Here is a 27,014-nt window from a genome sequence, read left to right on the forward strand (position 1 = left end):
TGATTTTATTTGGCAAACACATTATATCGAGCTGAGGAGAGCGAGATTCTGTTTTTTTCCTTTAAATTTTTTGTGTTACTATATTCTGTATACATCAACAACTTGATATGTTCTTCGCCAAGAAGTAATTTTTATAAATTCGCTGTTCTCACTCAGACTCATCGTCACTTGCATTTGAAATATTCGACTGTTTGGAGGTCAAGAGAATTATCAAACACCATACAATCAGTTATAGTTCATAGCTTACTAATTGTGAGACAAAAAAAAAAGAAAAATTATTGACAAATTTAAAACAAAAAAAAATTGAAAATTAATTAACTTGTGTGAAGTGCAAGTCAAAAATTGAACAAAAAAAAGAATTTCATATTTATCGTTATCATTTAGTGCTGGACAGTTTGTGATTAGATAAGACAAAAGAGGACACATTTGCCGCTAATTTAATTTAATTTATTTCATTGAAATTTTAACTTTTTATTGATAAACTTTTGAGTGCAATTGTATTAAAATTTGTGTTTTGTGAGAGAAGAAATTGGTGAGTAAAATTTAAATAATTTTAATTTATTTATTGTCAATGTGATTTTTTTTTTGTTTTTGTGCTTCTCTGTTAAGTCTTGAATATTTACTGTATGAGTGATCAGGTGAAAGTTTCTTCACTTGACATTTAATTGAATTTATATTTTTTGCTACCTACTAATACACTTTTATTGTCATTAATATTTGATATAATAATGTAGTTATGTCATTTAATTCTCTCATATTTTTTTTGTACTTTATTTTTGAATGACTCACTACTTTCATTGTTGTCTTGTCTTTTTTTGCCTAATTTCTTTAAAATTTGATGTTTGCAATTGGATTTTTAAAATTAAGGGTTGATTATGGATGAAATTTTTTGGACAATTTTATTATTTTGGGTCTTCTGTAACAAATTTTGCAAAATTCAAAGACATAAGTTACTCAAAATAGCGATCCCATTTCCCCCATCCACTCCTCTTTCTCATTCCAAACTATCCTTGTCAAAACCCTACAGTAAGCCCTCTGAATTACGAATTTAATAAGTAAATGATCCTCTACTTTATGTCTTGAACATAGCAAGGTTAGTCTGTAAAAATACATCTTCAAAAGCTATCCATAAAATGGAATTTACCCCAAGGCGCCTTATGAACCCCACTAAGGAGTCTTATCCTCTAGCTTTCAGGATTCTTTCACCTATAAAGTTATGCAATATGGAATCAATTTTAAAAAAATACAAAAATAATTCTTGGAATAGTTATTCTGTTATCTAGATCATCTCCCATCCATCCTCTACCCCGGGGCAATAATTTGAAAACTTTTTTATTCAATTTAAAACTGAAGGCCGCCGAATGACGTCAATAATGAATCTAAATCCTAAATTAAATACATTTCCATTTCTCAGTGGACAAAAAAAAAACAGATATTTAGGCTACATTAGTCATCTCCTGGACAATAACTAGTTATTTACCTATTTTTTGCACAGTCTGGACGATAATTTAATTTAATCAAGTGCGTCAATTGTCATACATTTCTAATATCTCACAAAAGACCTTGCGAAATAAAAGAGAAGTATTATACCTCCCACTTGAGGTATGATGGGAATTTTTGAAAGTGATCATCCACTCGTGTCCACGTGAAGCTTAATGACACCCTATAACATTTTATTCTTCAAAATCCACATTCAAAAAATTGACACATCGATATATTTTGTTTATAATTCTTTAGATACACCTAATTTTTAATAATATTAATAAATAATCGCGATCTCGGGGTTTTCCCCAACTCAGTTCTGTTCGTCGTTTCTTCTCTTCTCTTTCATATAAATATAGTACAAGTGTATCTACATGCCTTAATGAAGCGTATTTGATCAGTTGTTGTTTCTTCTTCTCTCTCAGTTTCGCTCTCTGTTTTTGTTATTATTTTTTTTTTTTCTAAACATTTTACATGACAAAAATTGTCAATTAAGGGAAATTTATGACGTTGATATCATAACGGAAAATCCAATTTTAAAGTTTGTAACGTAAAACCAGAATTCAAATTTTGAACTTGAACCGTAAATCAAAAAATGTAAACAAAAAACATTTTGTGCAAAAATTTAAAAATAAATTTATATTTAATTGTATAAAGTTACAGTTTATTTATTGCTCAGGTAGAAAACACTTATCATAAACTTGTTGTGAATTATGACAGATTGATTACCTAAAAGAATCAAAGTTTGAAGTTTATTTTGATATAAGATGTTAAAATTATATCGATAAGTAGTTTGACAACAACAAAGATACGCAATATCAATGTTATTTATGGATATTGTCTGATTTTAAGAATACTCGTGTTAAATGACAAGCCCACAAGAAAATCTGGAAAGCCCAAAAAAGGTAGATTTTTGGAAAATTTTGATTATGTCAAGCACAGCTCATATAACTTATATTAATTTATAGTGTAAATTCAAATAAACAGTGTTAAAAGCTATAAGAAGAGAATGAAAGAGAGGAGAAACGCGTGAAGAAACAGTATAGAATTGAACGAAACAAGCGAAAAACTTTAAAAATTTATTGACACACGAGCATCAAGACAAAAAAAATCAGTGGCAACATTCGTATAATCCAGACGATATTACGATTCGGTATGTGTAGTCGTTCAGTCATGTGTATGCATGTTGTATTTATAAGTAAAATCGTATATGATTTTTTTAACTATACTCACGATCATGCTTTTTTCCTACCATTGTATTGGATTTATACAATGCTTTGTAGTTAAACAAACTTCGCATTGATGTATCAGCAATCAGTTTCAGTTTGACGGTTCATGCTAGTACTAGTATATTTCGTTCGTTACATTAATTTTTTTTGTTTTTGAGATATATAAATTTTTTTTGTGTTATATAGCAAAAATAGAGATTTGTGTATAAAAAATCCGTATCAAATTATTTCTTGATTGTACAAAAAAAAATATACAAGAGTCAGTATAGACTTTTGAGTGCTTAATAATTTTTAGGCAGAAAAAAATAATAATATTATTAATAAGAGTATAGCATCTGAAGTGGTCATCATCACTGAATGATATTTCCTTTTCACTCTAAAAAACACAACAAAATCAAATGCGCAATAATTAAGTAGCTATTTTGCTATTTCTCATTATTGAGACGGGTAATTGAGCATTTCTTTAAACTTTTCGCTATCGTGAAGCATATTTTTTGTGGGCATGTGAACCTAAAAAGTGAAAGTTATTTGAACTCTTTATTTCAAGGTCATTACAGAACATGCCACAACAATGTGTCTTTTATCACTTCCGTAATCAACTATTTTGAATGTGCAATGGACGTTTCAAGTTGTACAAAAAATGACTTCTTAATGACATAAAAGTTATATCCACTGTTATTGTCTATATTCAAATCTTCTTTTAAGGTGCAGCCATCCAAAAGACATAAAAATATCGAGGAGAATATCATTTTTTGTTGTTTAGAAATCAATTTAATTAACCGGTTATTTTCTTCTTTTCTTTATTATGTTCTACGCTTCTCTACACGAGAATATCTCATGCACTTGCAATATTAATACATAGAAAAAAAAACAAGTTTATTATTTAAATAAATAATATTTTTAATATACCAATGATTCACAAATACTTATAACAAGATTTTTTAGTTAGATGTGCAAATAAAGTTGTGCAGTTTGGTTCAATGATCTTGTTGTCAACACACAAAATATTAAGATGATTAGTCAAAGAGTGAGATTTCTCGCCTATCATGCTACAAGCTATAAAATTAAATAGATTAAAAGTTCAAACAAAAGTCATTTCAGACTGATTGTATAAATTTGAAAATTTGAAAATAACCTTTAACTTTAATTTGAAATTTCCTACAAGATAATAGAGAAAAATGTAATACTGCTCAATATATTTGATACCAGCACTTGATGAAGATTTGAGCATGGGTACTCAACGTATTTTTACTTAAAAATTGGTAAAGTTCAATTTTTGATCTTATTTAGTTCAAAAATCTTTGAACTAAAAGTTTGAGTACAAGTTCAATTATGATAGGTCTCGATTTTGACTGTAAAGTTCAATTTTTGAACATGAACCATAAGTTCATCAATAATTTGAATTTTTGAGAGTCGTTAAATTTCAAAAATCTTATTTTCATGTTTCTGCTTTTTATAGAAAGCATGACAATTCTATATCACTGTCAAAAATACTGTAGAATCAATCATAACAAGTAATCAGCAATTAATACCTCTTTAATCCTCAAATTTGTGAATACAAATTAAAATCAAACAAATCTGCGCCATTCTACACTGTACAACTGTCCAAACACAAAAGTGCACTTGACTTAACTTTAGTTTAAATATTTCATTTTCAAGTCTCATCCACGTTCGTTCAAAACAAGCAGCAAAAGCGTTGCATAACATTATTTTTTTCTGTATTTAACTTTGTTTTTAATAAGTTTTCGTGATTTGTTTCCATCTCACTCTCTCCCACATTGATCATTTTACTTTATTATATATCATTTTTTTTTATTTCTTTAATTCATCTTAATTGTGTGATTTATAAACAAAGCAACAGAAATAAGTTTATATTTTTTTTTTGCACGCTGCTTGTTTTAATTTCGCATGTGTGTAATATTTTTAGAATAAATTTTTTAAAAGAACAATTTTTTTTCTTGTTCTGTTTCTATTTCTTTATTTCCACAGAAAGGAACACAGACAAAAAATAAGTTTCATGATAAATTAAAATAAAAAGTGAAAAGTTTAAATAAATGTCGATGAATAAAGTATCCAAATTTAGATTCCACAAGACTTTAGTGAAAACCCGTTAATTACATTCACGACAAATAAACATTTTGGTCGGTTAGTGGTTCAATAAAGCAATAATATTATTAATAATTAAATTGCGTGATCGAAGGCATACGCGCAATATAAAAATATAGTTAAAGACTCCATATATATATTTTTATTCATTATTGAGACTGTTAAAGTGTGCTAAATTTAAAACACAAAACAGAGCTAATCATTATTATAAAAAAATGGACGGGAATATTTTCGTCATGGATCCGAATGATAATCAAGGTATTTATTTATATTTGCTATATGAATCAATTTTGTATTAAATAGATGATTTTTTAAGTAGAAAAACTGCTATTTTCTGTCTGTCCGTCAGTCTTACTATCTAAATTGAGTCTTATTTGCATTAAATTGCATCAAATCCGTTATTTTTCAAAATTTAACCGTTAAATTCAAATTTAAATTATTTTTGTTCAATCGGTTCAAATCAAAATTCAAATTATTTACAACCGTTATTTTCTTAATGAAATTTTGAACTCAATTTTACAGTTATTTTGAACTCTAGCTTTATAGTCTTAATAACAGCAATGCGCTTTCACCATTCTCTGATGACTCAAACAGAAGTTAATTTTTTATTGCCACGATTAACGTGCCACAAAGTTTTCATGGTCAATACGTTATATATATTTTTACATACTACACTGTCCAATGATACTACTTAGCATCTCTATCGCACTTTATGATTCACCAGATGGTATTAAAAAAAAAATTTGTCAAATAATTTACGTTTTGCTAATGACTTGACTTCTCTCACATCAAAAATCTATTTCTTTACATCTTCATTTCTCTGTTATATATCTCATTTCGACCACAATAATGACTCATGCCTGCTTGCTACACACTGTGTGACATAACATTATGTATGTTGGTGCTTTTTCAGATCCGTTTTTCATTGAGAAATATCAAAATTACTGCTTTATGCTGTTTAACTTTTTCTTTTTTGCTTCGTCTTGATATGTTTTCAACCCATTTTATGTCTGTTCATCCTGTTTTAAATAATAAATTATATGCTGATGCCTTTCTTGTCAAAAAAGGTTAAATTATAAGTCATTGAGTCGTCATTATTGCTGTTAATGTTCTGAAAATCAGCCAAAAATTAAGCGTGGAAAGTCCGTGATTGAATTATATCCAGTTAAATTGTCAATGATCAGTAATACTTGGAACATGTATAACTAAGTTATTCCTACGTTCTAATACTAATCCATAAATACATGTGTTCTTAGAGCTGTCACACAAATTAACAACATTCTATATACAATGCATCTAATGTCTCTATCTCCTACACTGTCGACACTATACAATAGACGCAAATATTTAAATATCATATCAATTTCTATAGACTTTATAATGTCGCTGTAGATATTCATAAGTAGCAAATAAATAAATTTGCATTGGACGGTCTCTAGATAGTCATGGAAAAGAAAAATATATATATATATATATAGCTGTTATTTAATATTGAAATTAATTTTTTCATTTCCAAGAAATCCACAGAATGTGTTAAAGCTTGTGTAAGGCTATAGTTGAATCAATACGTGTGCAAGCTGCTGAAATGTGTGAACAGAAATTTTTTCTATCTGGTTTTGATTTTGCAAAATCTATTTTTGTTAAACTAGCTATGGAATTTTGGATATTAAGGTGTGACATTCTTAAGTATTCAAAAAAAGACAGAATTTAATTTTAACGTAATTTTCAAATTTAAAAATGAAGTTCTAAATTTGAACTTTTGCATAAAAATTCAAATTTTACAAAACCGTTGAAATTTAATTTTGTTGCTCTTCAGTAATGTGTAAAAAATCAATATTAATCCACATTAAACGATGATATAAGCCAGCACATTATAAGCTTAGCTTCCGTGCCTGAGCGTGGAAGCTAATTTATTGAAATCCAATCGAATGAATTTCACGGTCTCGCACTAAAACATTTAATTCTTGGAAATTATTGAGAGTTATTTATTGGATGGATTCATGCTTAATTCCCAACAAAGGATTATGATCGTAATTGGAGTTATGACATATTAGAATAATTTTTACATAAATCATAGCAAAAAAATTATTTGGCATAAAATGTATTACTTTTTATTATCTTGAACGCAATGCAAGCACAGCGTGAGATTTACAATTAAAGTCATGAATATTCATTCCTTGATGCTGCAGTTTAAGTTATAACTATAATTAATTGCCATGTTGTTTGAATAATTTTCAATGTTATTTTTGGAACTAGAACTAGCTAATAATTTACGTCTTTTCCATTTTGCTCATCATTGTTCAAATTTCCCTTTCCTCATGTCCTTTTCACTCTCCGAACCATGAAGGCAACAAAAAATTAGAATTTCATAGAAATAAAATGACACATTTTATGTCATCATATGCATTTTGAGGTAATTAAAATGACTATTTTGTATATTAAGTATGCAAAGATGCTTAACGTTCGTTCTCTTTACTTCCATTATAATCTCAGTGTGTGACTTGTTGAATTCACAATAGCTTTTATGAACATCTGTTAAATTAAGTATATAAGCTAATGGACATTACTAATGATGCATTTAATTAATCAATTTTGTAAGTTCACTTAGCTTTTATGAACATCTGTTAAATTAAGTATATAAGCTAATGGACATTACTAATGATGCATTTAATTAATCAATTTTGTAAACTTACACTCCGTACCTCATTAAAATTGCCTTCCTTTTTTTTTTGCGCGCGAAAATATAGAAAAACTTTTTCTTTTGTTTGGGAAAATTTACGAGCTCGCATTTCTAAGATTTTCATTGCGATCGTGGATTTCTCTTTCTTTTCCTGTATACTTTACTGTCCCCAGGAGAATCAGCTTGAAAAATATTGTCACATGAATAATAAGGAAGAAGAAATAACGCATTAAAATTGTCATAACAAAGTATGCAGAATGTAAAATTACATTGAGGCTTTTTTGATAATAATATAAACAATAATTTTTGCAGGCAATCTCATTTAAACTCTATTAAGTTCACATGATGATGTAGGAAATATTATTTGACATACCGTGATCTGTGAATGTAAAACTTTTTGTTATGTTTATAGACTTAAAGTGTGATGATGAAATTCATTGAAATTGATGTTTTTGAACAAATTGGATGTGATTGTTGCAAGATTGTATTATATGTCCATTCATGGGAATATTTGGGGTCATTCACAATAGAATATTTGTTTTGATTCTTATTCTCACCTTATTTCGGTGACTGAAGTCGTTCAGCGTCACTCATCACTCACTTTAAATGCTTAACTGTTATAACGTTCATTTGAGATTTGAATAATATTTATTGTACATAGTTGAAAACCCCTTTTCATACAAAAGTTCAATCTGCTTTTGAATTCTAAAGAATAAACATCTCAAATAAATCCGTGAGGAACTAAAGTTGCATCAGAGTTCGAAGTCGACTCAGATTATTTTGATCGTGATCGAGCTCTGATTCGTACTTGAAGAATTATTGATTATTCAACTGTCTAAGGGTTTTTCCTAATTATTGTATTTGCTTAGTACAATAAAATAAACTTTTTATTGATCTGAACTTAATCAGAAATGATTTCAGTTATCTCTGACGAGCATTATTTTATTTTTAATCAACCTTTGATAATATTTCATAATTCTCAGTACTGTAAATAATTCAAAATTCTAATTATAAACTTCATGTTACTATTAATGACTTAAGGCTTCTTCAACATATATGTCATATATGAACAATAGAAACAGACGTGATTTTTTTTTACAAAATTCTTTGGAATTTGCTGATAATATTTATGTGTTTGTAACATATGTAATCGGCACACATAGAATTGTCGACTCCATGGCGCCGATACATTTAGAACTAAGTCTTTGCTGCCTTAAATGTGTGTGGATCGGGTTATTCATTTTAATAACTGTTTAATTCCCCTAAAACTACAAAATGTAAACAAACAGTCTGACTAGAACCTTATTAGTCATTGATAAAAATACCAGCAGACAGTAACGTGCTATACATGCGTTTCTTAATTTAACTGATAAGTTCCAGCTGTACTAAATAAATTTAATCAAAATTCTAAAGAATTATGACAAGTTATCACAAAAAGTTCTGTTGTTGAAACATTATAAAGTCAGTCTCTTTTACTGACTGAAACATTGACAGAAAAACAAAATACATTTTGCACAACGATCATAGATTTATGTGAGAATTATTCAAAGACATCATTTGGATTTAACAAAATCTATTTTCAAAAACAACAAAGGTTAAATAAGACATCAAAGATTTTTTTCTGCGTAGGCTCTTGCTCTTTAAAATTTACCAAAAAAATGTCAAGACTCTATAAAAAATTCCAAAAAATTTTACGATCCTGGGTTTTTACTATCCTTTCAATTGTAGTAAAATTCGGGATTTCCATCAATATATCTGTCAAAATCGACTAAAAGCTTCCAGTAGGCAAATGCGTAGTTTTCCAGCAAACCGGTTTGCGGAATCAGTATAAAAATCCCATAAGACCATAACAATAAGTATCAAAAAGAATAAAATTTGCGATATAAACAAATTGATCATTAAAGAGACAATAGCTTAAAGAGCATCTAATTATAAATGTCTTTGACACTGAAATTACGACTTCTAATGTGTGCATTCGCACGGGCGATATTTTCCCTTCCGGGTTAATCAGCACAAAACTTTTCCTTTCATTAAGCACAAAAAGTGAGAGATTTATTGACATAATTCCACTGCTAAGATATTTCATCATTAAGCAATGCGAAATATTTAGCACATTCTTTAGTATGGAGATCATGTTCTGGCATCTTGCTTGTTGGATAGAAGAAAACACCATAAAAGTTTATTTACGATAAAAGAAAATTATTTTATCATCCTTTTGAACGAAATTCTTCAAATATTTTACCGATTAATAAGCTTGTGGGAAAATTTCACTTTTTTCCTACCCGATCTAACGAACGATCTCGATTTCGTAGGCTTTGTAAACAATTGCCATCTGAACATGCTGATCTTTTAAATTTTTTTGGCACAGTAATCACAAATTTTTGTATTTTCGGGTGATCGGATGTGGGCAGAGTTCTGTATTTCCGAGAAATTTTCATTCAATATCTTGTACATTTTCATTTTTCGCAAAAATTTGTTGGACACGAGTCAAAAAAGTAAAAGAAAATTTAAATTGAAATAAATGTTCCGTTCACACTAAGAATGTGACGATTGGATCGTGCTCAGTGATAATATCTGCAAAATATTTGTGGAATGTGAAATTGTATCGATCATTAACACTTTGGTATTTGATGAAACATCCTTTGTTATTCCTTCAAACACACATTGTTGTTGTTATTTATACAGCATGTGATTTCGGTTCCTCATTTTTCATCTAACGATTCGAAACACATACAAAATAAACGTGCTTAATCGTTCAAGGTCAAATGCGGCTTTTTTATCTTCTCAATCGGAACTCTTGTTGAGGTATTGAGGCACAATAAACTGATTGTTTCGATTTTCAAAAACAGATGTTCTGATGGATTGATGAATAAAAAAAAGGTTATGAAAAATGAATCATTTACATTTAGTGGCGCTAATAAAACACGATATTATATTTACATTAGCAGCTTCAAAGGAATTATGTACATAATAAATGGTAATTTAAGATTAATTATCCACACTTACTTAAGGCTTCGTACAAGGGTTGGTTTACTCTTCTTCTGATGTTTGTCAATTGTAAGTGATTATGAGGAAAGAGTTAAGTGACAATTTGTACACTAATTATGAGTGATTCTTAGTATTTGACTTAATGTGTTGACATGAGCTTCTCAGGAAAAACATTTGTGAGTGATTCTGGGTATCTTCAGGTGATTTGATGTTTGATAGTAAGATGAACTAGTAAATATTGAGGTTTGAGAGGTCTCTAATTCAGATTTTGATTCTTTGAGCTCTTCTGTTTGTTTACATTTTCCCTAACGGAAATTTAATTCGAAATTAATTTCGAAAAAGTTCGAAATGAATTATCAATAGTCCTAATTGATTAAAGATCACCCAAAATCTAATCCAGAGTACTTTCAAACATGGAGTTCCGGAAATCAGAATCTTAATAACTCCAAAAACCTCTTCAAGTAGCAATCAAATTGAAAAGGAACAAAACAAAATCCCAAAAAATCAATTGAGAATGCAAAACACACAATCATGAACTCCAAACTTAAACTCTTTTGAACTCAATTTTCCTCTTATCGCATGCTGTATATCATTCACTTGGCACACTGCCGAGTTTTTCATCGAGCATTCTTATTACTCACTCTGAAATCAGATGGAAGGTCGTGGACTTGTCGATTGCTTTATTTTTGTTTAGAAAGATGCAAAATGATGTCATTTCTGTGTACATCTTCTAATATATTTTTACATCTATAGCTAGGTGGGGGATTTATTGTGTAAATCAATTATCGTACATATTGTGCAATTCAGTAGAAAAAATGATAAATTTGCAAACATGACAATGGCGATGCTGTCTTCAAGATAGGATTTACATTTCTATTAAGCTTCAATGAGTCACCGCATGTATTAATATGTCATTTTTATCCTCAGCTACCGTATTTAAGTGGATATGAAGGAAAAAATTCATAGAAAAGAAATCATTCTATAATTCCGCGGTTCTGTTCATGCGAAGATCAGTTCTCTTTATGAAATATATAAACAATAAATCTTCTCATGCCGTGACAATTTTTTCGTATTATATGAAAAATATCTGTTGATCTGCTAACTTGTCATTTTCTATTTCTGTTCCGTCTCTTTCTTTAATGTGAATTTAATTTATTTCTACTTATTTAAAGATTTATTTTGTGTGATGCACGTGCAGTTTTTGTGGAATCAAATGAGTTCAAAGAGATTTACGTGATGATATCCACGAAATTTACTTCTTGCGACTAATTAGAGTTGATTAGGGGATCGTAAATTTATGATGTCAACGAGGAAATGCCATGAGTCGCATGCTGTGTGCGGTTTTGATAGTGGCTTAATACCAAGGTGCGTCATGAATCAAAAAAGCTTCGACAACACTGATGTAGACCTGAAAATGGTAATTTTGACCACAACTTAAGAAATGTAATTACTTTCTAATGTCTAACCTCAAAATACGTTTGTCCAGAGTCTGAACCTCATTAGACGTAACTTAAGAACAATCCCCAATAAGAATTCTTGTTAAAATTGTAACTTTATAATTGACAAAAGTTGTAATAGCTAGTTTATACACTATAATTTAATCATATAATTCAAATACGGTCATTGGATTTCCACGAGACTCACTGCTTTATTTACTTCCATTATATACACATAGCATGCATACCTTTCATATTCCCATAGAAAGGAAAATTTGTAAGCTTTCGCTTTTTCACACCAAAAGCTATCAAATGTTCGGTCGAATCACGATATCTCATGCTTTACATTCCACCAAAATATGAAATTTTCTTGGTTTTTCCTCAACAATCGATCAATTTTACAACAACAAATAGATTAAACAAAGGAATTTCCACACGATATTGTGCATATACCTGTATACAAAGTCTTCAAATCAGAACTTTTTCGACGCTTTTTTATTTTATGTTCTCATGCTTTTATAGTTTTCAAAAAGAAAATCTTTTTGGTCGTTTATTATCCGCATTAAATTCACTATATTTGAAGTCTTGGAACTGGAGCTTTTTGGATTGCTTTAACAGTTTACTTTGGTCGATTGATTTAACAACAGCCAAAAAATATGAAAAGTAAATAAACAGAAGTCGAATTGGTTTGAACGTTTATTAAGCGACTATGTACGCGTGGGTGGATTATTAATATTGCATGAGCTTACAATTGGAACTAAATTTTTGTGAATGTTAGAAAATATTGAAGAATAAGAGGAACTAGATTGATGGGTTAAAGAAATGACTAATGTTGAATGACATTAGGGTTAGTTTATGGAAGAAGATTGACATGACTTTTGAGGTATCAATAGTTGGTATAGATATAGCTTACTTAAATTGCAAGTTGCGCGAAGTACTTCGATGTTTAAGTATCTCAAACTAGACTTATTTCGTATTAATACTAGACTTATTTTTGATCTGAGTATATTAGTTATTCTAGTTCTGATTGCCATAGCTCATTTACTAAATTTATCATAGTTGTGGTCTGAGCAGGGTGGAATCAGGAGTATCAAGCTATATATTAGTGATTTTGTCTAATCCGAGAGACAGACGTTTGTGATTGAGTCGTTAGGCAATATACTGGATATCTGTATGGGTTCGATTCCTCCCAGATATCGCTATCTCCATCATTATATAGAGTGCTGTCGAAATGACAAGGATGCCCGCAATCCTCACATTATTACATCTATGTAATGACTTTACAAGGTCGCTCTATTCATCTAATTCTAAATCATTGTGAATTCAAATCTCAAAGCCCATTTTTTGAACATTTTCAAAAAATTTATCTCAAGTTCTAACGTCATACGAGCGATAACTAATTACTAATTAGCATAAACAAAGGATTTATTCATTTGATAATTTTGTAGTACTTTAAGTAGCTTCAATCAGCCAAAATTCATAATACTTCATACAGACAAACTAATAGTTGATTCACATTATTTGATAAAAAAAATGCTAGACGCTCAGTCAAAACACCACAAAAGTAAATAATGTACTTCCATGAGAGAATATACAGAAATCTGAATGGATAATATGAAGTTCATGGAAAAGCAATGCCATTGCTAATGAATATTTTATTGAATGGAAATTCTTGAAATTCCTTATTGCTTTGTATTTGAATAAACGAAAAAAAAGGCAATTTTGATAAATAGTAGTGAGTATGTAGCAGGGATTGAGTAAACATACAAATGGTATGCAGGATTTATCGATTTTTCTGCCTACACGTGAACACAAATTTCGGCCGTGAACTTGATTTTCTTTTTTTTGACGTTAATGTTAATTTATACTAATTGCTGAATTTCGTTCTTTTCTTTTTGCAGTTGACGGAACTTCAGACTTATCAATTCACATAAGTGATGTCAGTAAGTATCATAATTTGATTTCATTTTGCGCCTATAATTGAATCTTCGTTTACGTTGCCAAAGCAGCGCAGAGCTTTTATAATCAAGTTAGATGAAAACCATTCAAATTTTTTTCCACGCTTTTCATGAAAATTTCTACAAAAAATTTTCTCAAGCTGAGCAAAAATTAAAAAATCTCCGAAATGAGCGAGTCGAATATGAATAGCCTTAAAAATAGAAGCAAGCAGCGGGAATATGTGAGAGGAGAAAAAAATTAACCGAATCTCGTGAAACTTTTATTATTTTATAAACTCACGATTTTCTTCTTTTCCTCTTCCTTTAGCGTTCTATTGTAAATTAACTGCTTGCTTGTTTTTTTCACTGACTGTGTTTTTTAAAAGTGATTCATTTTTAAGCACTCATGTTTTGCGACGTAAATTTGAGCACTTTAGCTGGATTTGCATATTATTGTAATATTAATTGGATTCTTATATATTCTTGTTAAGAATGTATCAACGGTCATTTAATATTTAAATTGCATATGCAACTTCAATTGGTTGATTCACCTTGTATAGTTGTACACCCCTTCTTTGAAATATTTAGTTTGGTTTTTAACTCTGAAGAATAAACATCTCAAGTTTTATTTACAATTCGTAAGGAATTCTTAATTACAATTGCATTGCACATACAGAAGATTCGACAGTCCTGTTATCAATTGTAAGAATCGTAAATCCAAGAATGTGCTAAATTTGAAATTGATGCATAAAAATATGAAATAGCAATTATGTCACGGCCAACTAACTGTTATCTGTACAGAGAGTTATCACCAGACGTTCTAAAATAGAAAGTTTATCGTAAAAAATGGATATTGTTCTTCATCTTACAATATTAAGTCAGTCAATTATTATCTCAATTTCAAAAGCCTGTTTGCCGTCACGAATTCAGATAACTAGATTTGGTAATACCTTATCAATGTACACGATTTTTTAATATCTTTCAAGGCATCACGAAAATAAATCCAAACAAAAATCGCGTCATTTCATTCATTGACTCTATTTATAATCTCTCAATAAGAAAAACTGCGTTCATGCCATTAAACCACGATCACTACACAGTCTTTCTTTTTTCTTTTGACGAAATTAAATTTTATTTCTTCTTTTATTATTGTGATGCCTCCGAATGATGTCAACATGTGAATGAGAGATGTAAAGGCAAAAATTTTAAAAGAAGAAAAGTTCTATTTTTCTGAAAAATGATTTTAAATGTCATCGAATCATGTTTTCATGTTTATGAATAAGCGAGTTTAAAGCTTAATTTACGACACCGGTCCTTATAATATATTTTATTCTATGTGTCGTTCCTTTAATACATTAGTAATATCTTTGGGAGCCGGACATTTAAAACAATAATAATTCTCATCATCTTGAAGATTTCATTTCAATTTCGTTGGAAATTTACGTACAAGAATCGGAAAAATCGTCTGTGAATTTTGTTTATTTTTCCTTCTTTCAGCTTTCGCTCTTTATCCAATTTTAACTGATTCATATTCTTTAATTTACATCGCTTCTTTTTTGGGGATCGTTCGCTGGTTTCGGACTTACTTACATTCTACTGTATAACTGAAAAATAGTAGAAAAAGCTCTTTTAAGAAGCAATTCAATTTAGAATACATTAGAAACATAGAAAGCTGTCAATAATCAATAGACGTCACTAATGAACGATCCCCAAATTTTCATAAAATCAGGAAAAAGAGATAATTTCTTTTTTCGACCAATGCCGGCTCAAAAGGCCTGAGTGATTCACACAAAACACTTATTTCACGTGGATATTAAATGCTATACAGCACATTAAATGTGTTTTAATTAACTTTTATTATATTCTTATTATTCATAATTCTACTCTTCAATTTCATAAGCACGTTAAGTCAAATTGACTGAGGGCGGGTGAATTTTTTGTTTACAATGAAATTTTACGATTGAAATATAATTAGGGAGAATAATTTTCATATTTTTGACGTTCTAGACATTCCATAATGTGTGCAATATTTATTATGAAATATTTTTATTGCTTTATATGACTGGAAAGTTTCGTGTTAGTTTTAGAATCAGAGTTGGTATAGTAGAATGGTTAGATAGATGGTATTAGGGTTGTGGGGATCATAAAGTAATGAATAGGGGGTTCTAGAGACCGAGACCGAGACCAAGACTTCGAAGAATTCACTTGTTGTCTAGTTTCTGTTCTCGAAAATTCGTCAAAACCGAGACTTAGGGAAGCTCATGTAAAGAAAATCATAGAATTAGCTATGGACGAATGTGCTTTGTATTAGAAGTAGCCATTCAGGCAACTATTTCTTTCACGCCAGAACTTGATTGATATCCTTGACAAGAATAGCGTATGGTATACGGTTCATGACATTTCCGCGGCACATAGGTTGCGTACCACTGCATTATAACGTCTTCACATCTCAATGTTGCACTAGATCTGTTTCCATTATTCATAATTCTTCTCCAACCTTCAAAGATGCCAATTTTACAAGCTCAAATGATCACAAAGTATCAAAGTCTCACATGAAATCCCTTGTGTCCCTCGCACGAGTAGTAAAAACTTTAATATATTTTGAGGACATCAAACAAGCTGATTTTAATTTTCCATTTAGTAAAAAATGAACACCAAATAACCACAAGAAATTGAGAATGATGATCACTCATATGTGAAGTGGTTTTATTTCTAATAATTTATTTTTCATAATTTATGGACGATGATTTTCGAACAGCTTTAAATTAATTTTTTGTATTCGCTACTGTACGATGATGAGATGTAACATAAAATAGACAAAAAAAAAAACTGAATTGAGAAGAAAAATCTGTTGATACATAGGAAAAATATTATATATACACACAGAAGCGTTTTTACTGCTGTCAGGTTACTCGAAAAAAAAGAGATCGACGATTCGTACAGCAAAAAAAACAGCGCTTTTTTCCACAAATACAAATTTTTTTCTTCATCCACAATAAATTTATTTAAATTGGGGATCATTTATGTGTTACTGTTCATTAATGCGGTCAAAGCATCAAACTGATCACTTAATATACGATCAATTCTCGCACGGATTCTCGGAATTACTCCCCCTGTGTATGAAACAGAAGAAGAAAAGCATAAAAATAAAAGAGCTTGTATATATTTTTTTTTGTGCCTGTAGATTTTTTTTTTCGTTCTTTTTTCGCCGCTTGAGACTTTAGTATATTTCAGAAAATCGTGTCTTTTAGATGCTTAAATTTTCTTTTCTCCTTACAAAATAAAAAAATTAATATTTTTTTTCGTTTTTTTTTCTCGAGAGTGCTAGTGCTATAGAGAAAGAAGACAAATTAGTTACAACTGGATTAGAAATTAAAATAAGTGAATAAAATAATTCTAAGGCAATATATCAAGCGGGTAATTAATCAATAAAATAAGTTTATAATGCAAGTGCTCTAAATTTCACAAGAAATCCTTAACCTGACGTCAGTTTATAGACTGACTATAACTTCATGTTCGTCATCACTTCAAAAATATATCGAGACTTTCTACTTTTCCTCCTCCTAAAAAAAATATATAACTCGACATTTTTGTGTGCATTATTTTGTGTAAAACAAATGTGGTGCTAGATAAACTTTGACGGAATGAAAGATTAGTTGTGTTCTGGATGTTCATGCCAAAAAAATTTAATTGGTTTTTTTTGTGAAAATTATTGTTTGTTGAAAATTGAATTTTCGAGGTTCCTTATTTTTGGATATTTTTTTAAAGTTTTTAACTCTTTATTTTGAGCAATTTTGAGTTTTCCTTCAATATTCTTTCAGTATATCTTATAATTGTGAACTTAAGATTCAAAAGAAACATTCTTGTTAGTTTCAATTGATAATTTACATCTGTTTTGTTATATTTCATACGATTCCATTTAATTAAATGTAGAATTTTAAATAATCAGGTCAATTAAGCCACAATTTTTCGAAAATAATTGTTTTTAATATTCAATTCATTTCAATGTTTATAAACGTTTCGATATTATTTATCATGGACAATCATGGAAAATGCTATGCTATATCCTGAATCTAATAACGTAAAAGAACTTCCCATTCAAGTAGTTTTGCAACAATTTATTAATTCACATTGATGTTTATTCTTTGGAGTTCAAAAACAGACTGAACTTTTGTTAAAAAAGGGGTGTTCAACTATGTAAAATAAATAATATTCAAATCTTAAATGACGGTTATAAAAGGAAAGATCTAGAATTCTTCTTATTTACCAGGAAATGATCTATTTCCACAACCCAAACATTACATCATTCCTAATTATGCTATTAAAAGTCATTGAGAACTCTGATGATGAAGAGAAAAATTAATCACCAAGTGAGTTTGTTGAGCTAATCACACAAAAAATTGTTTATGCCACACAATCTGCGAATTTATACAAGCGGAATTCGTCAAAATATCTGGGCTGTAATCCATTAAACATTATTATTACATTATATAATTCAGAAATAATGCAAATAATTATTCCGAAAGTAATGAAGGCATGAGAGAAATAGCCAGAAAGGTGTGTGTGGGTTGAAGAAAATAGCAGAGAATGAGAGAAAAATTACAAATATTTGTGTTGTTGATCTTAAATCACTGACCACCATATGAGAAGTCAGTCAGTACAGAAAAGATGTTAATGGAGTACAACAAAAATTTCAAAGTCTAGCTTACAGACTCGAAAAAAAATCTTTTTTTACGCTTTTTTTTGTGAGCAAAATTCATTGTTTGAAAAAAATAATCTGGTTTAAATGAAAAAGAAGTGAATAAATTTAGAATCATGGAGGATTCTTTCGTCGACCAATCCTCATCATCGTGTAATTCAGATATTAGCAGTCGATTCGAGCAAATTTTCGAGACCACATCAAGTTCTAACTCAGAAGATGATGAACATGCACACTTGTATCACAGATTCGATTCTGTAAAATCACTTATAGATGAATTGTACAACGAAGTTACTCACAGTGATACCTCAAAAGATTGTTTACATAAAGAGCTAATTGTCAAGAATGAAGGTCAAAGTATGGGAAGAAGAAGACATGAAACATAAGCTTACTATATTTCTAAGGAGTGATCATTCTCATTCATTTATGGGTTATTTTGGAAGTGATGACAAGTTTTGGGGATTTTCAGGCGTCAGAGGATCAAGTTTGTGTTTTTCTCAAGACATTATGCTTACGTGATATGTTCAAGGACAAATCAAATGGGAATTTCTAGATGTAAACAAAAATAGTAAAATTCTAAGTAGTAATGCTCACTTGACAGATCTGTCAAAATTATTACAAAGTTCCCCACGCGCTTGTCTATCATTGTGTTAGTCTTATTATCAAACAAAACTGCTATATCCTCTCAACAGCATGTGCCAAAAAAGTATTATTGTATTAAAAACTAAAGAAACAAGCTCAAAAGATCTTCAATAACATCTCATTTCAATTAAAAGCTGTTTAAAACTATACATGGAGATATATTTTGAGGCGCGATCAGCAATAAATTTGTCATGTCATGATGGCAAGCAGTTTTGGATTTCTCTAAAAAAAAAAAAAAAACCAATAATATTATTTTTTTTTATTTCATCGCTTAACTTTATATCCACATTTTATATCCAACATTAGCAGTCTATTAAAATCAAACCCCAATTAACATTGCATCTTTCACATTTTCTTCTTTCGCAGTTGCTGTAATTGAGAGTACAGATCCATCAGCACAAGGAATGTTTCCAAATGATATAAATTCTATTGCACCAGTAGCAAATCATTCACCAATTAACGGAATATCAGCAAATATGCCACCACAACAGTCAAGTCAGAGTAACGATGCTCCATATGCAACGATCCTTGAACAGCCAGCATCAAAGGCACTTCGCTTTCGATATGAGTGCGAGGGACGAAGTGCCGGAAGTATTCCAGGTGCTAATAGTACATCAGATAATAAAACATACCCAACAATTCAAATTTCAAACTATGTTGGACGTGCTGTTGTTGTTGTATCGTGTGTTACCAAAGATTTTCCATACAAGTAAGTTACTTCCAACAATCTACTTCTGACTAGTTGCAATAAAGATTGAACAGTCTGAAAATTGTTCATGAAAACGATAGTCATCCACACCTCCTTAATCTATGATCAAATTCTCATAAATTTCCACCGTCTTTCCTTTCGTTTCAACAGACCCCATCCCCATAATTTAGTCGGCAAAGAAGGATGTAAGAAAGGAGTGTGCACACTTGAAATCAATACTGATGACATGAAAATGGTTTTCAGTAATTTGGGAATTCAATGTGTTAAGCGACGTGACATTGAAGACGCTTTAAAAGTTCGCGAAGAGATTAGAGTCGATCCGTTTAGAAGTGAGTAGTTTTTGGACTCTATATATCCTTAAGTCAAGTAATGTAATTAAACAATTCCTTTGCTTTTCACAGCTGGTTATGCTCACCGTAATCAACCATCAAGTATCGATTTAAATGCGGTTAGATTATGCTTTCAAGGTAAATTTTGTATATACTGTTGGTATTTTATGTCTTGCTAATTCTTCTTATTTGCTTTCTTCCTTTCGTCCACATAATATAATGCCGTTTCCATTCTATAGTGTTCTTGGAAGGTCAACAAACAGGAAGATTTACCGTTCCATTAAAACCAATTGTATCGGATCCGATCTATGATAAAAAGTCCATGTCAGATTTAGTGATAACAAAATTGAGTCACTGTAATGCTTTTTGCAATGGTGGACAGGAAATGATTTTGTTATGTGAAAAGGTAACAGACACAAGAATTTTTTATTGCTGAATGGCTAATTGGACAGAGTAGTTTTAGGAGCAATTTAATTACCGCAATTTTAAATCTTAATTGATGACTTAATTAACGACAATCTAAATTTTAAATAAGATTGACAAATTATTCATTTATTTTAAATTCAAAAAAGTCGTTAAAAATTTATTGAACTTGCTTTAACTAAGAAAATTGAATTAACACGTCAGCTTATGCAAATATTCGAATTAGTCATTCAACATTGACAGCTAAATCCATTATTTACCGTTGACCGTTGACTTTCCTTTGTACAGGTTGCAAAAGAAGACATCCAAGTCAGATTTTACGAAGAAATTATGGTGAGTTTAACTTAATTATGGATATATCCTTCAGACTTAATGACATAAAAATATTAATATCGTTTAACAGGACCCCGATGAGGCATGGGAAGCAAATGGTGAATTTCAACATTCACAAGTTCACAAACAAGTAGCCATTTCATTCAGAACGCCAAGGTACAAACGTATAGACATTACAGATCCTGTTAAAGTAAAAATTCAATTAAGACGTCCATCAGATGGCGCAACAAGTGATCCTTTAGATTTCGAGATGCTTCCACTTAATGAAGGTAGGAGAAGTTTTTGGAATTTACAGCGTGAATTGAAAAAACGATCAGCTACGACTGATTTGTTTCAACAATTACTCGAGGTTGATAATGAAGAGAAAGTAAACGTCATTAGTTATAATTCCGTCAATTCACTGCCGTTGCAAAATAATGATAGCAATAGTAATGAAAATTTTACTGAGGTTGTTGTGTTGGATACGCCAATGGAAGAGGAATCAAAGCCAATTGTTGACGAAAAAACAATGCACTGGTTGGAAAATGCTGAGTTCATAATTGATGGCAATAATAATAATGAGAATAATCAAAATATTATTAATCAAAATGAGGATGATAAGACATTGAGTGATTTATTAGAGCAGGTCGCTGAACTTGATGTCATTTATCAAGATCATCAAATTCGTAAGGAGAATATGATCTTACAGAATGAATTAAATCAATTGGATCAAGTTTTACCAATGGAAGGTGAACAAATGGAGACAGAATTTGATGATGCTGCAACTTATTCAAGCTTACAGAAAGCTTTTAAGCATCCACTTGCATTTGCTGATGCTCCACCATTACCACCAAAGCCTGGTCAAACATCAGATGGATTATTTGAATTAGTATTGCCACCAATTGTTATAAATCCAGCAACACCAGATATATATTTGAGACTTGAGGATGAACGACTTCCTCCATTGCCACCAAAGAGAGCCAAGAAGTTAACAGAATCAAATGTCGACAAAGAGAATATTGTTGAGAATCAATCATTTGGAGAACCTGACAATCAATCCCTAACTGGATTAATTCGTAATAATTCAACAAAAAGTCTCACACCACGACCACAGCAACAAATTGTCATAAAATCAGCTGATTTACGTCGTAGTCCATCGCACAAATTGCCACCAAAGCCATCGTCAGTTACATCAACACCAACAAATACATTACCGAAACAGAAGAAGCAAGGCTTTTTCTCGAAAATATTCTCAAGACGAAAGAGTAAATCCGATTTGGATTCAAGTATTACCGATAGCATAGTTAAGGTCGAAACAGAAATGCAGCCAGAATATGATGAAACACTTGAAATTCATTTTGATTCAGATGATGCAAATCGTTCACAATTTAGAGCCGATTCATCGCCAATGCGTAGCACAAAATCATTAAAGTCACCAAAGAAACAGAAACTTGGTAAACCTGTTGAACGGAGTGTATCAAGTGTATCAGGCAAGCGACCTCATCTGACGCCTGATATTATTCATATACCTTTAAAAGGTGACAGCTCAACAAATTCATTACCATTACATCAAAGTGGCAGCGGAACTCATTTATCATTGCCTGGAAATGATTTCTATGAACGTGCAAGTACAGCCTCACTACATCCAATTGATCGTAAAACAATGAGTGCATTACAATTGGCAGATGTTCCCATACAAGATGGTGATATGGAATTAGTTGCTATTGCTGACGCACAAAGTCTGAGAAATTTGTGCGAAAGTGGCGAACATGGAATCATATTAGATCCAAGTGTCGATTTAACCGAGGCTGAGCATTATGCTTTATACACAACCTTAGCACCTCATGCAACGGAAAGTGAATTTGACGAGAGTTCATGCTATTACCAACCTGTTGAGGCAGGTCAAATACTTTCACCTGCCGAAGTCTCACGACGGCTAGTCAATGATAATTATTAAATAATTTTGTAGATTGAATTTTATTGTATTTCTGGTGAGGATGTTCAGTTGTGATGTCTAACGTCACTTCCGAATCTGTTCCTCCTTTGTATTTGTTTTTTTGACTTTCATCTCTTCACATTCAAACCGAGAATGTCGAATTTGAGATGAAGCAAAGATGAAAAAATTGTTTGTATTGGACATAATACTTTTTATACTGTCATTCTTGTTTTCCAAAGGCATTAATTGTGGAAATTGGAAAGAAAAAAAATCATGTAAAACTAATTGTTGTTAAATTTTATATGAGAAACTTTTTTATAAAATAATACTCAAAAATCCTATTGAAATCCATATCAAGGAATGAATTAATAATTCACATTAACTTTGTACTTTTATAGAACAAAATGAGATAAGACGTAAACGACATAGATCTAGTGATGATGCAGCATTAAATTATTTTAAACAATCGCCAGGACACCACGTCGATCATCGTAAGTCATTTCATAAACATATTCACATTAAATGCCATTTTTAATTGCATAACTTAATGTCTTGTTGATAATCAAAAAGTGATCAGTAACGGTATTAATATATTCAGTAATATATTCTGGGTATTTCCTTGGTATTTCCATATGTTCACCTTGCAATTCTTGTTTTTGCCTATTTCTCTAATGTGCTGAGGATTTATTGGCATTATTAATTTCTGGTGACGTTTCTGTTCTCTCGGACTCTCAGGCTCAACTTTTGGAATTTCCAAAAACTACTTGTTTGTGAGATATTGAATGAGAAACAAGTTATCGAATTGAGCAGCATACAATACTGTTAGGTATGAATGATCAGAGGATCATTGAATTTGGAGAATTAATTAAATCCGAAGATTAAAAATTAATCCCAGGATTAATCTATTCTAAACCCTAAAATTGAATATTTCAAGAAATGCCATAACCTGTTGCTTCTTTAGCATCATTATTGTATCACCCTTCTCTTCAACAACCTGTATTGATCACTTATGGGAATGACGCAAATTTTTAAAGGCTCAACGTTCCCATAAATCATGAAATATTATCAGATCTCCACATTCTAGTCAAATAGAATATCATGTGATTCAGTCACGCAGATCTTCTAGTCACATGCCTTTAAAAACTTTCGATCATTTCTCATTTTTTTTGGTTCCAAGACAATTCATATTGGTGATGGTGTCCTATTTTTCAACATTTTGACTCATTTGAGATTAAATCAATACATTTCTTGTGAATGGCTGAACATTTTTTCTGGATCATGAATTTGACAATTTTTTTGATAATGAATTTGTATGTTGGTGAAGGAAGTAAATTTTTGATTGGTTGGAATTAAATTTTTGGTGGAAGGAAAAAAAATTGTTTTTGGAAGTTTTGACTCTTCTTCTTCGTTGAACTTCTTGTTGTGGTTGGAAGTAATTTGAAAGTTTTTGGTGTTGGAAATGAAAATTGAGCAGCATGAAATTTTGATGGCATGTTAAAGATTGAATCTTGAAGTTCAAAAATTTAACGGAACTTTCAAATTTGAAATTCAAAATTGAAAGTTCCGTTAAATTTTTGAACTTAATTTGAAATTCAAAATTGAAACATCCGTTAAATTTTTGAACTTTTAAAGTTCAAATTTAATTTTGAATCCAAAAAGTCGATGAAAATATGAATTTTAAAAGTTCGTTAAATTTTCAAAAATGTCATCAAGCTTTCATGCTGCTCAAAATTTAAAAAAATTGTTGACGAACCCTTTTAATTAGAAGAATTTTGTGTCAGGGATTAATAAAAAAAATTTTGTATTCGAAGAATTCCTGTAAAACTATTTTGAGAAAAATAACGACAAAAAGATGAGAAATTTTGAGACTTTTTTATATATGATAACTGACCGCGATGTCAAAAAATATTTTTCATAATAAACTGACTAACTGTACACCTTTAGCATTATTTTTCAATATGATTGAGAGCAAAAAAAAAAATATAATAAATGCGATAAAAGTTAATAGACGAATTATATATTGCATTAAATATTTACTAAAAATACTTTATCAATAAATACATACAATGACTAGGTAGTCTCTCCATACATGATTATACACACTTCTTAAAGAAAAGATTTTTTTATACTTGGAATTAAAAACAACTTTAAAAGGCTCAAATTGTTGTAAAATTATTTATATAAAAAAATGTCATTTTTTTGTACTTGATGATAAGTAGACCTTGTTCATCAATCAATTTTTTTGCTGGTCAATCGGAACTAAACTTAAAAAGCCATCGAATGTCACCCCATAAAAATTTGTCGGTTTAAATTTCAAAATGAAATGATTAAACAAATATGAAATTAAATTATCATAATTAAGGAAAAATGTGAATCTAATAAGAATTAATTGTCATTACCTTATGCATTCATAATGCATGTAAAAATTGAGAATCGTTAATTAATGAATAATAAATTAAATAAATTCTATGTAGTATCATACGAGAAACAACAAAAAATATTCCGAGTTTTTTAATTTATCCAGGCTGATAATCTAGTAATGAGTGGCTTAGGGGTGCATCTAGGGGGGAATCATTCATCTCAAATGTCTATGAACTCAATTAGAATAACTTAACCTTAAACCGACAAAGAGTTGACTTATGGTACAGAAATACTACTGCGCTACCTAAAGAGTACCAGTCACTTTGCGTCAAAATTGACTTAAAATCATTAAAAACCGATTCAAAATTTGCATGGAATAATTTCTGCTTGCACTTGTGAAGTATAAAATTTCATAAAAATTTAAATCGGTTTTTTAGTGAATCTTAAGTCAACTTTAGCCAATTTAACGTTCTTGCTACCAAAAAACAGACCTTCAAACCCTAAATCTCTTCAAAAACGATATTACCCCCCTCGATGCACCCCATAGCCAACTTGTAAATCTATAAAGGTAATTAAGTTATCGGTAACAAATGTAAGTTAGTCATGTGCGTTTTTTGCTTTTTTTACGTTTACACTTAGTAGTCTGTAGAGATTCTGAACATTTTCGTGCGACTTTTGGGTCTCTGTGAGTTATGACGTCACTTGAGACTTGTAAGAGTTGCGGTGGAAATTTTAGAATCATGTAGTTATTGTGGCTTTTGTTGTTATTTGTTGAAAAGACTTATTTTATTGATGTATTTTTTATTTTGTTGCAAAAGTAGTGTGTAGTGTGCGATTTTCGGTTTTTTTTCATTAATACTTACCTTAGTTGTGAACAATTTTGTCGTTTGTTGTGCAAATTTTAGAGCTTGACGACTTGAATCTTCTAGCTATTAGTCAGCATTAAGCTCTGCTTAATATTCTTTGATTTAACTGCCAAACAAATTTTTGGTTACAAAAATGGTGTGCTGTGTGCGACTTTTGTGATTCTTATGATTTAACTTACCTTATTTGCAATTGATTTATTTTGTTGCTAAAACTGTGTACTGTGTGCGATTTATTGTTGTTCACTCACAAGACTCAAAAGCCTTGTGAGTTTCAATTTTTGATTTTAACAGTTTTTGTTGTAAAAAGTCTCAATTTTGTTTTGTGTGTGTGGAACCACTAATCTGACACTAACATGTAATACTAAATCTCACGTTGCATTAATTCATTAGCAATTAAGTTTGATTGCATGTGCTATACATATTTTTATAATTTATTATTATTTGCTGTTCTGTTTCATTAATCACGAAATTTCATTAATTTAGCACAAAACTACGGAGGAGGCTTCATTGCTATTCAGGATCAAGTGAAAATTGAACCTCGAGATCAAGCATCGCCATATTTATTCTACCGTATACCACAAGCAACGCCATCTCCAACACCATCAAATCATAATCCAGTATCACCGTCGCCGATATTTATGGCACAAGTTAGTCCATCGCCGGCATCACCATACAATCAACAAACAGCTGTAAATAATGGAACCAATAATACAAATAATAATAATAATAATTTAGAAAGTATCCTGCAAAATCAACTCCAACAACCTAGAACTCCCGGCAATAACATATTCCAACAGAATCAGCATACAAATAATATGTTTACGCCAAACATACCGCCAGCATATACGATTGATACAAATGGAAATAACTCAATGTGGA

The 27,014-nt window shown here is 30.4% G+C and overlaps 1 protein-coding gene across 6 annotated transcripts; it reads left to right on the forward strand.

The window, feature by feature from the left end:
- On the forward strand, positions 1 to 26,674 carry dl (REL proto-oncogene, NF-kB subunit dorsal). 6 transcript variants are annotated; one of them, XR_011544723.1, is made up of 10 exons: positions 2,853 to 3,158; positions 4,795 to 5,075; positions 13,823 to 13,864; positions 19,566 to 19,908; positions 20,059 to 20,237; positions 20,310 to 20,375; positions 20,477 to 20,643; positions 20,949 to 20,993; positions 21,064 to 23,399; positions 26,619 to 26,674. XR_011544723.1 is itself a non-coding variant. In XM_070644450.1 (9 exons), exons 2-9 carry the CDS (start codon positions 5,033 to 5,035, stop codon positions 22,927 to 22,929), a joined length of 2,751 nt encoding a protein of 916 aa, XP_070500551.1. In that variant the 5' UTR covers positions 2,853 to 3,158; positions 4,701 to 5,032; the 3' UTR covers positions 22,930 to 23,449. The 6 variants fall into 6 exon arrangements, 5 of the variants coding, with proteins under 5 accessions (XP_070500554.1, XP_070500551.1, XP_070500552.1 ...); XM_070644450.1 differs by lacking the exon at positions 26,619 to 26,674 and having other exon boundaries at positions 4,701 to 5,075; positions 21,064 to 23,449; XM_070644451.1 differs by lacking the exon at positions 26,619 to 26,674 and having other exon boundaries at positions 4,782 to 5,075; positions 21,064 to 23,449.
- Positions 26,675 to 27,014: the final 340 nt, after the last annotated feature.

Source organism: Chironomus tepperi, unplaced genomic scaffold, assembly GCF_022539635.2.
Source record: "Chironomus tepperi strain 1889 unplaced genomic scaffold, CSIRO-AGI_Ctep_v1 contig_337, whole genome shotgun sequence".
NCBI classification, from domain to species: Eukaryota; Metazoa; Arthropoda; class Insecta; order Diptera; family Chironomidae; genus Chironomus; species Chironomus tepperi.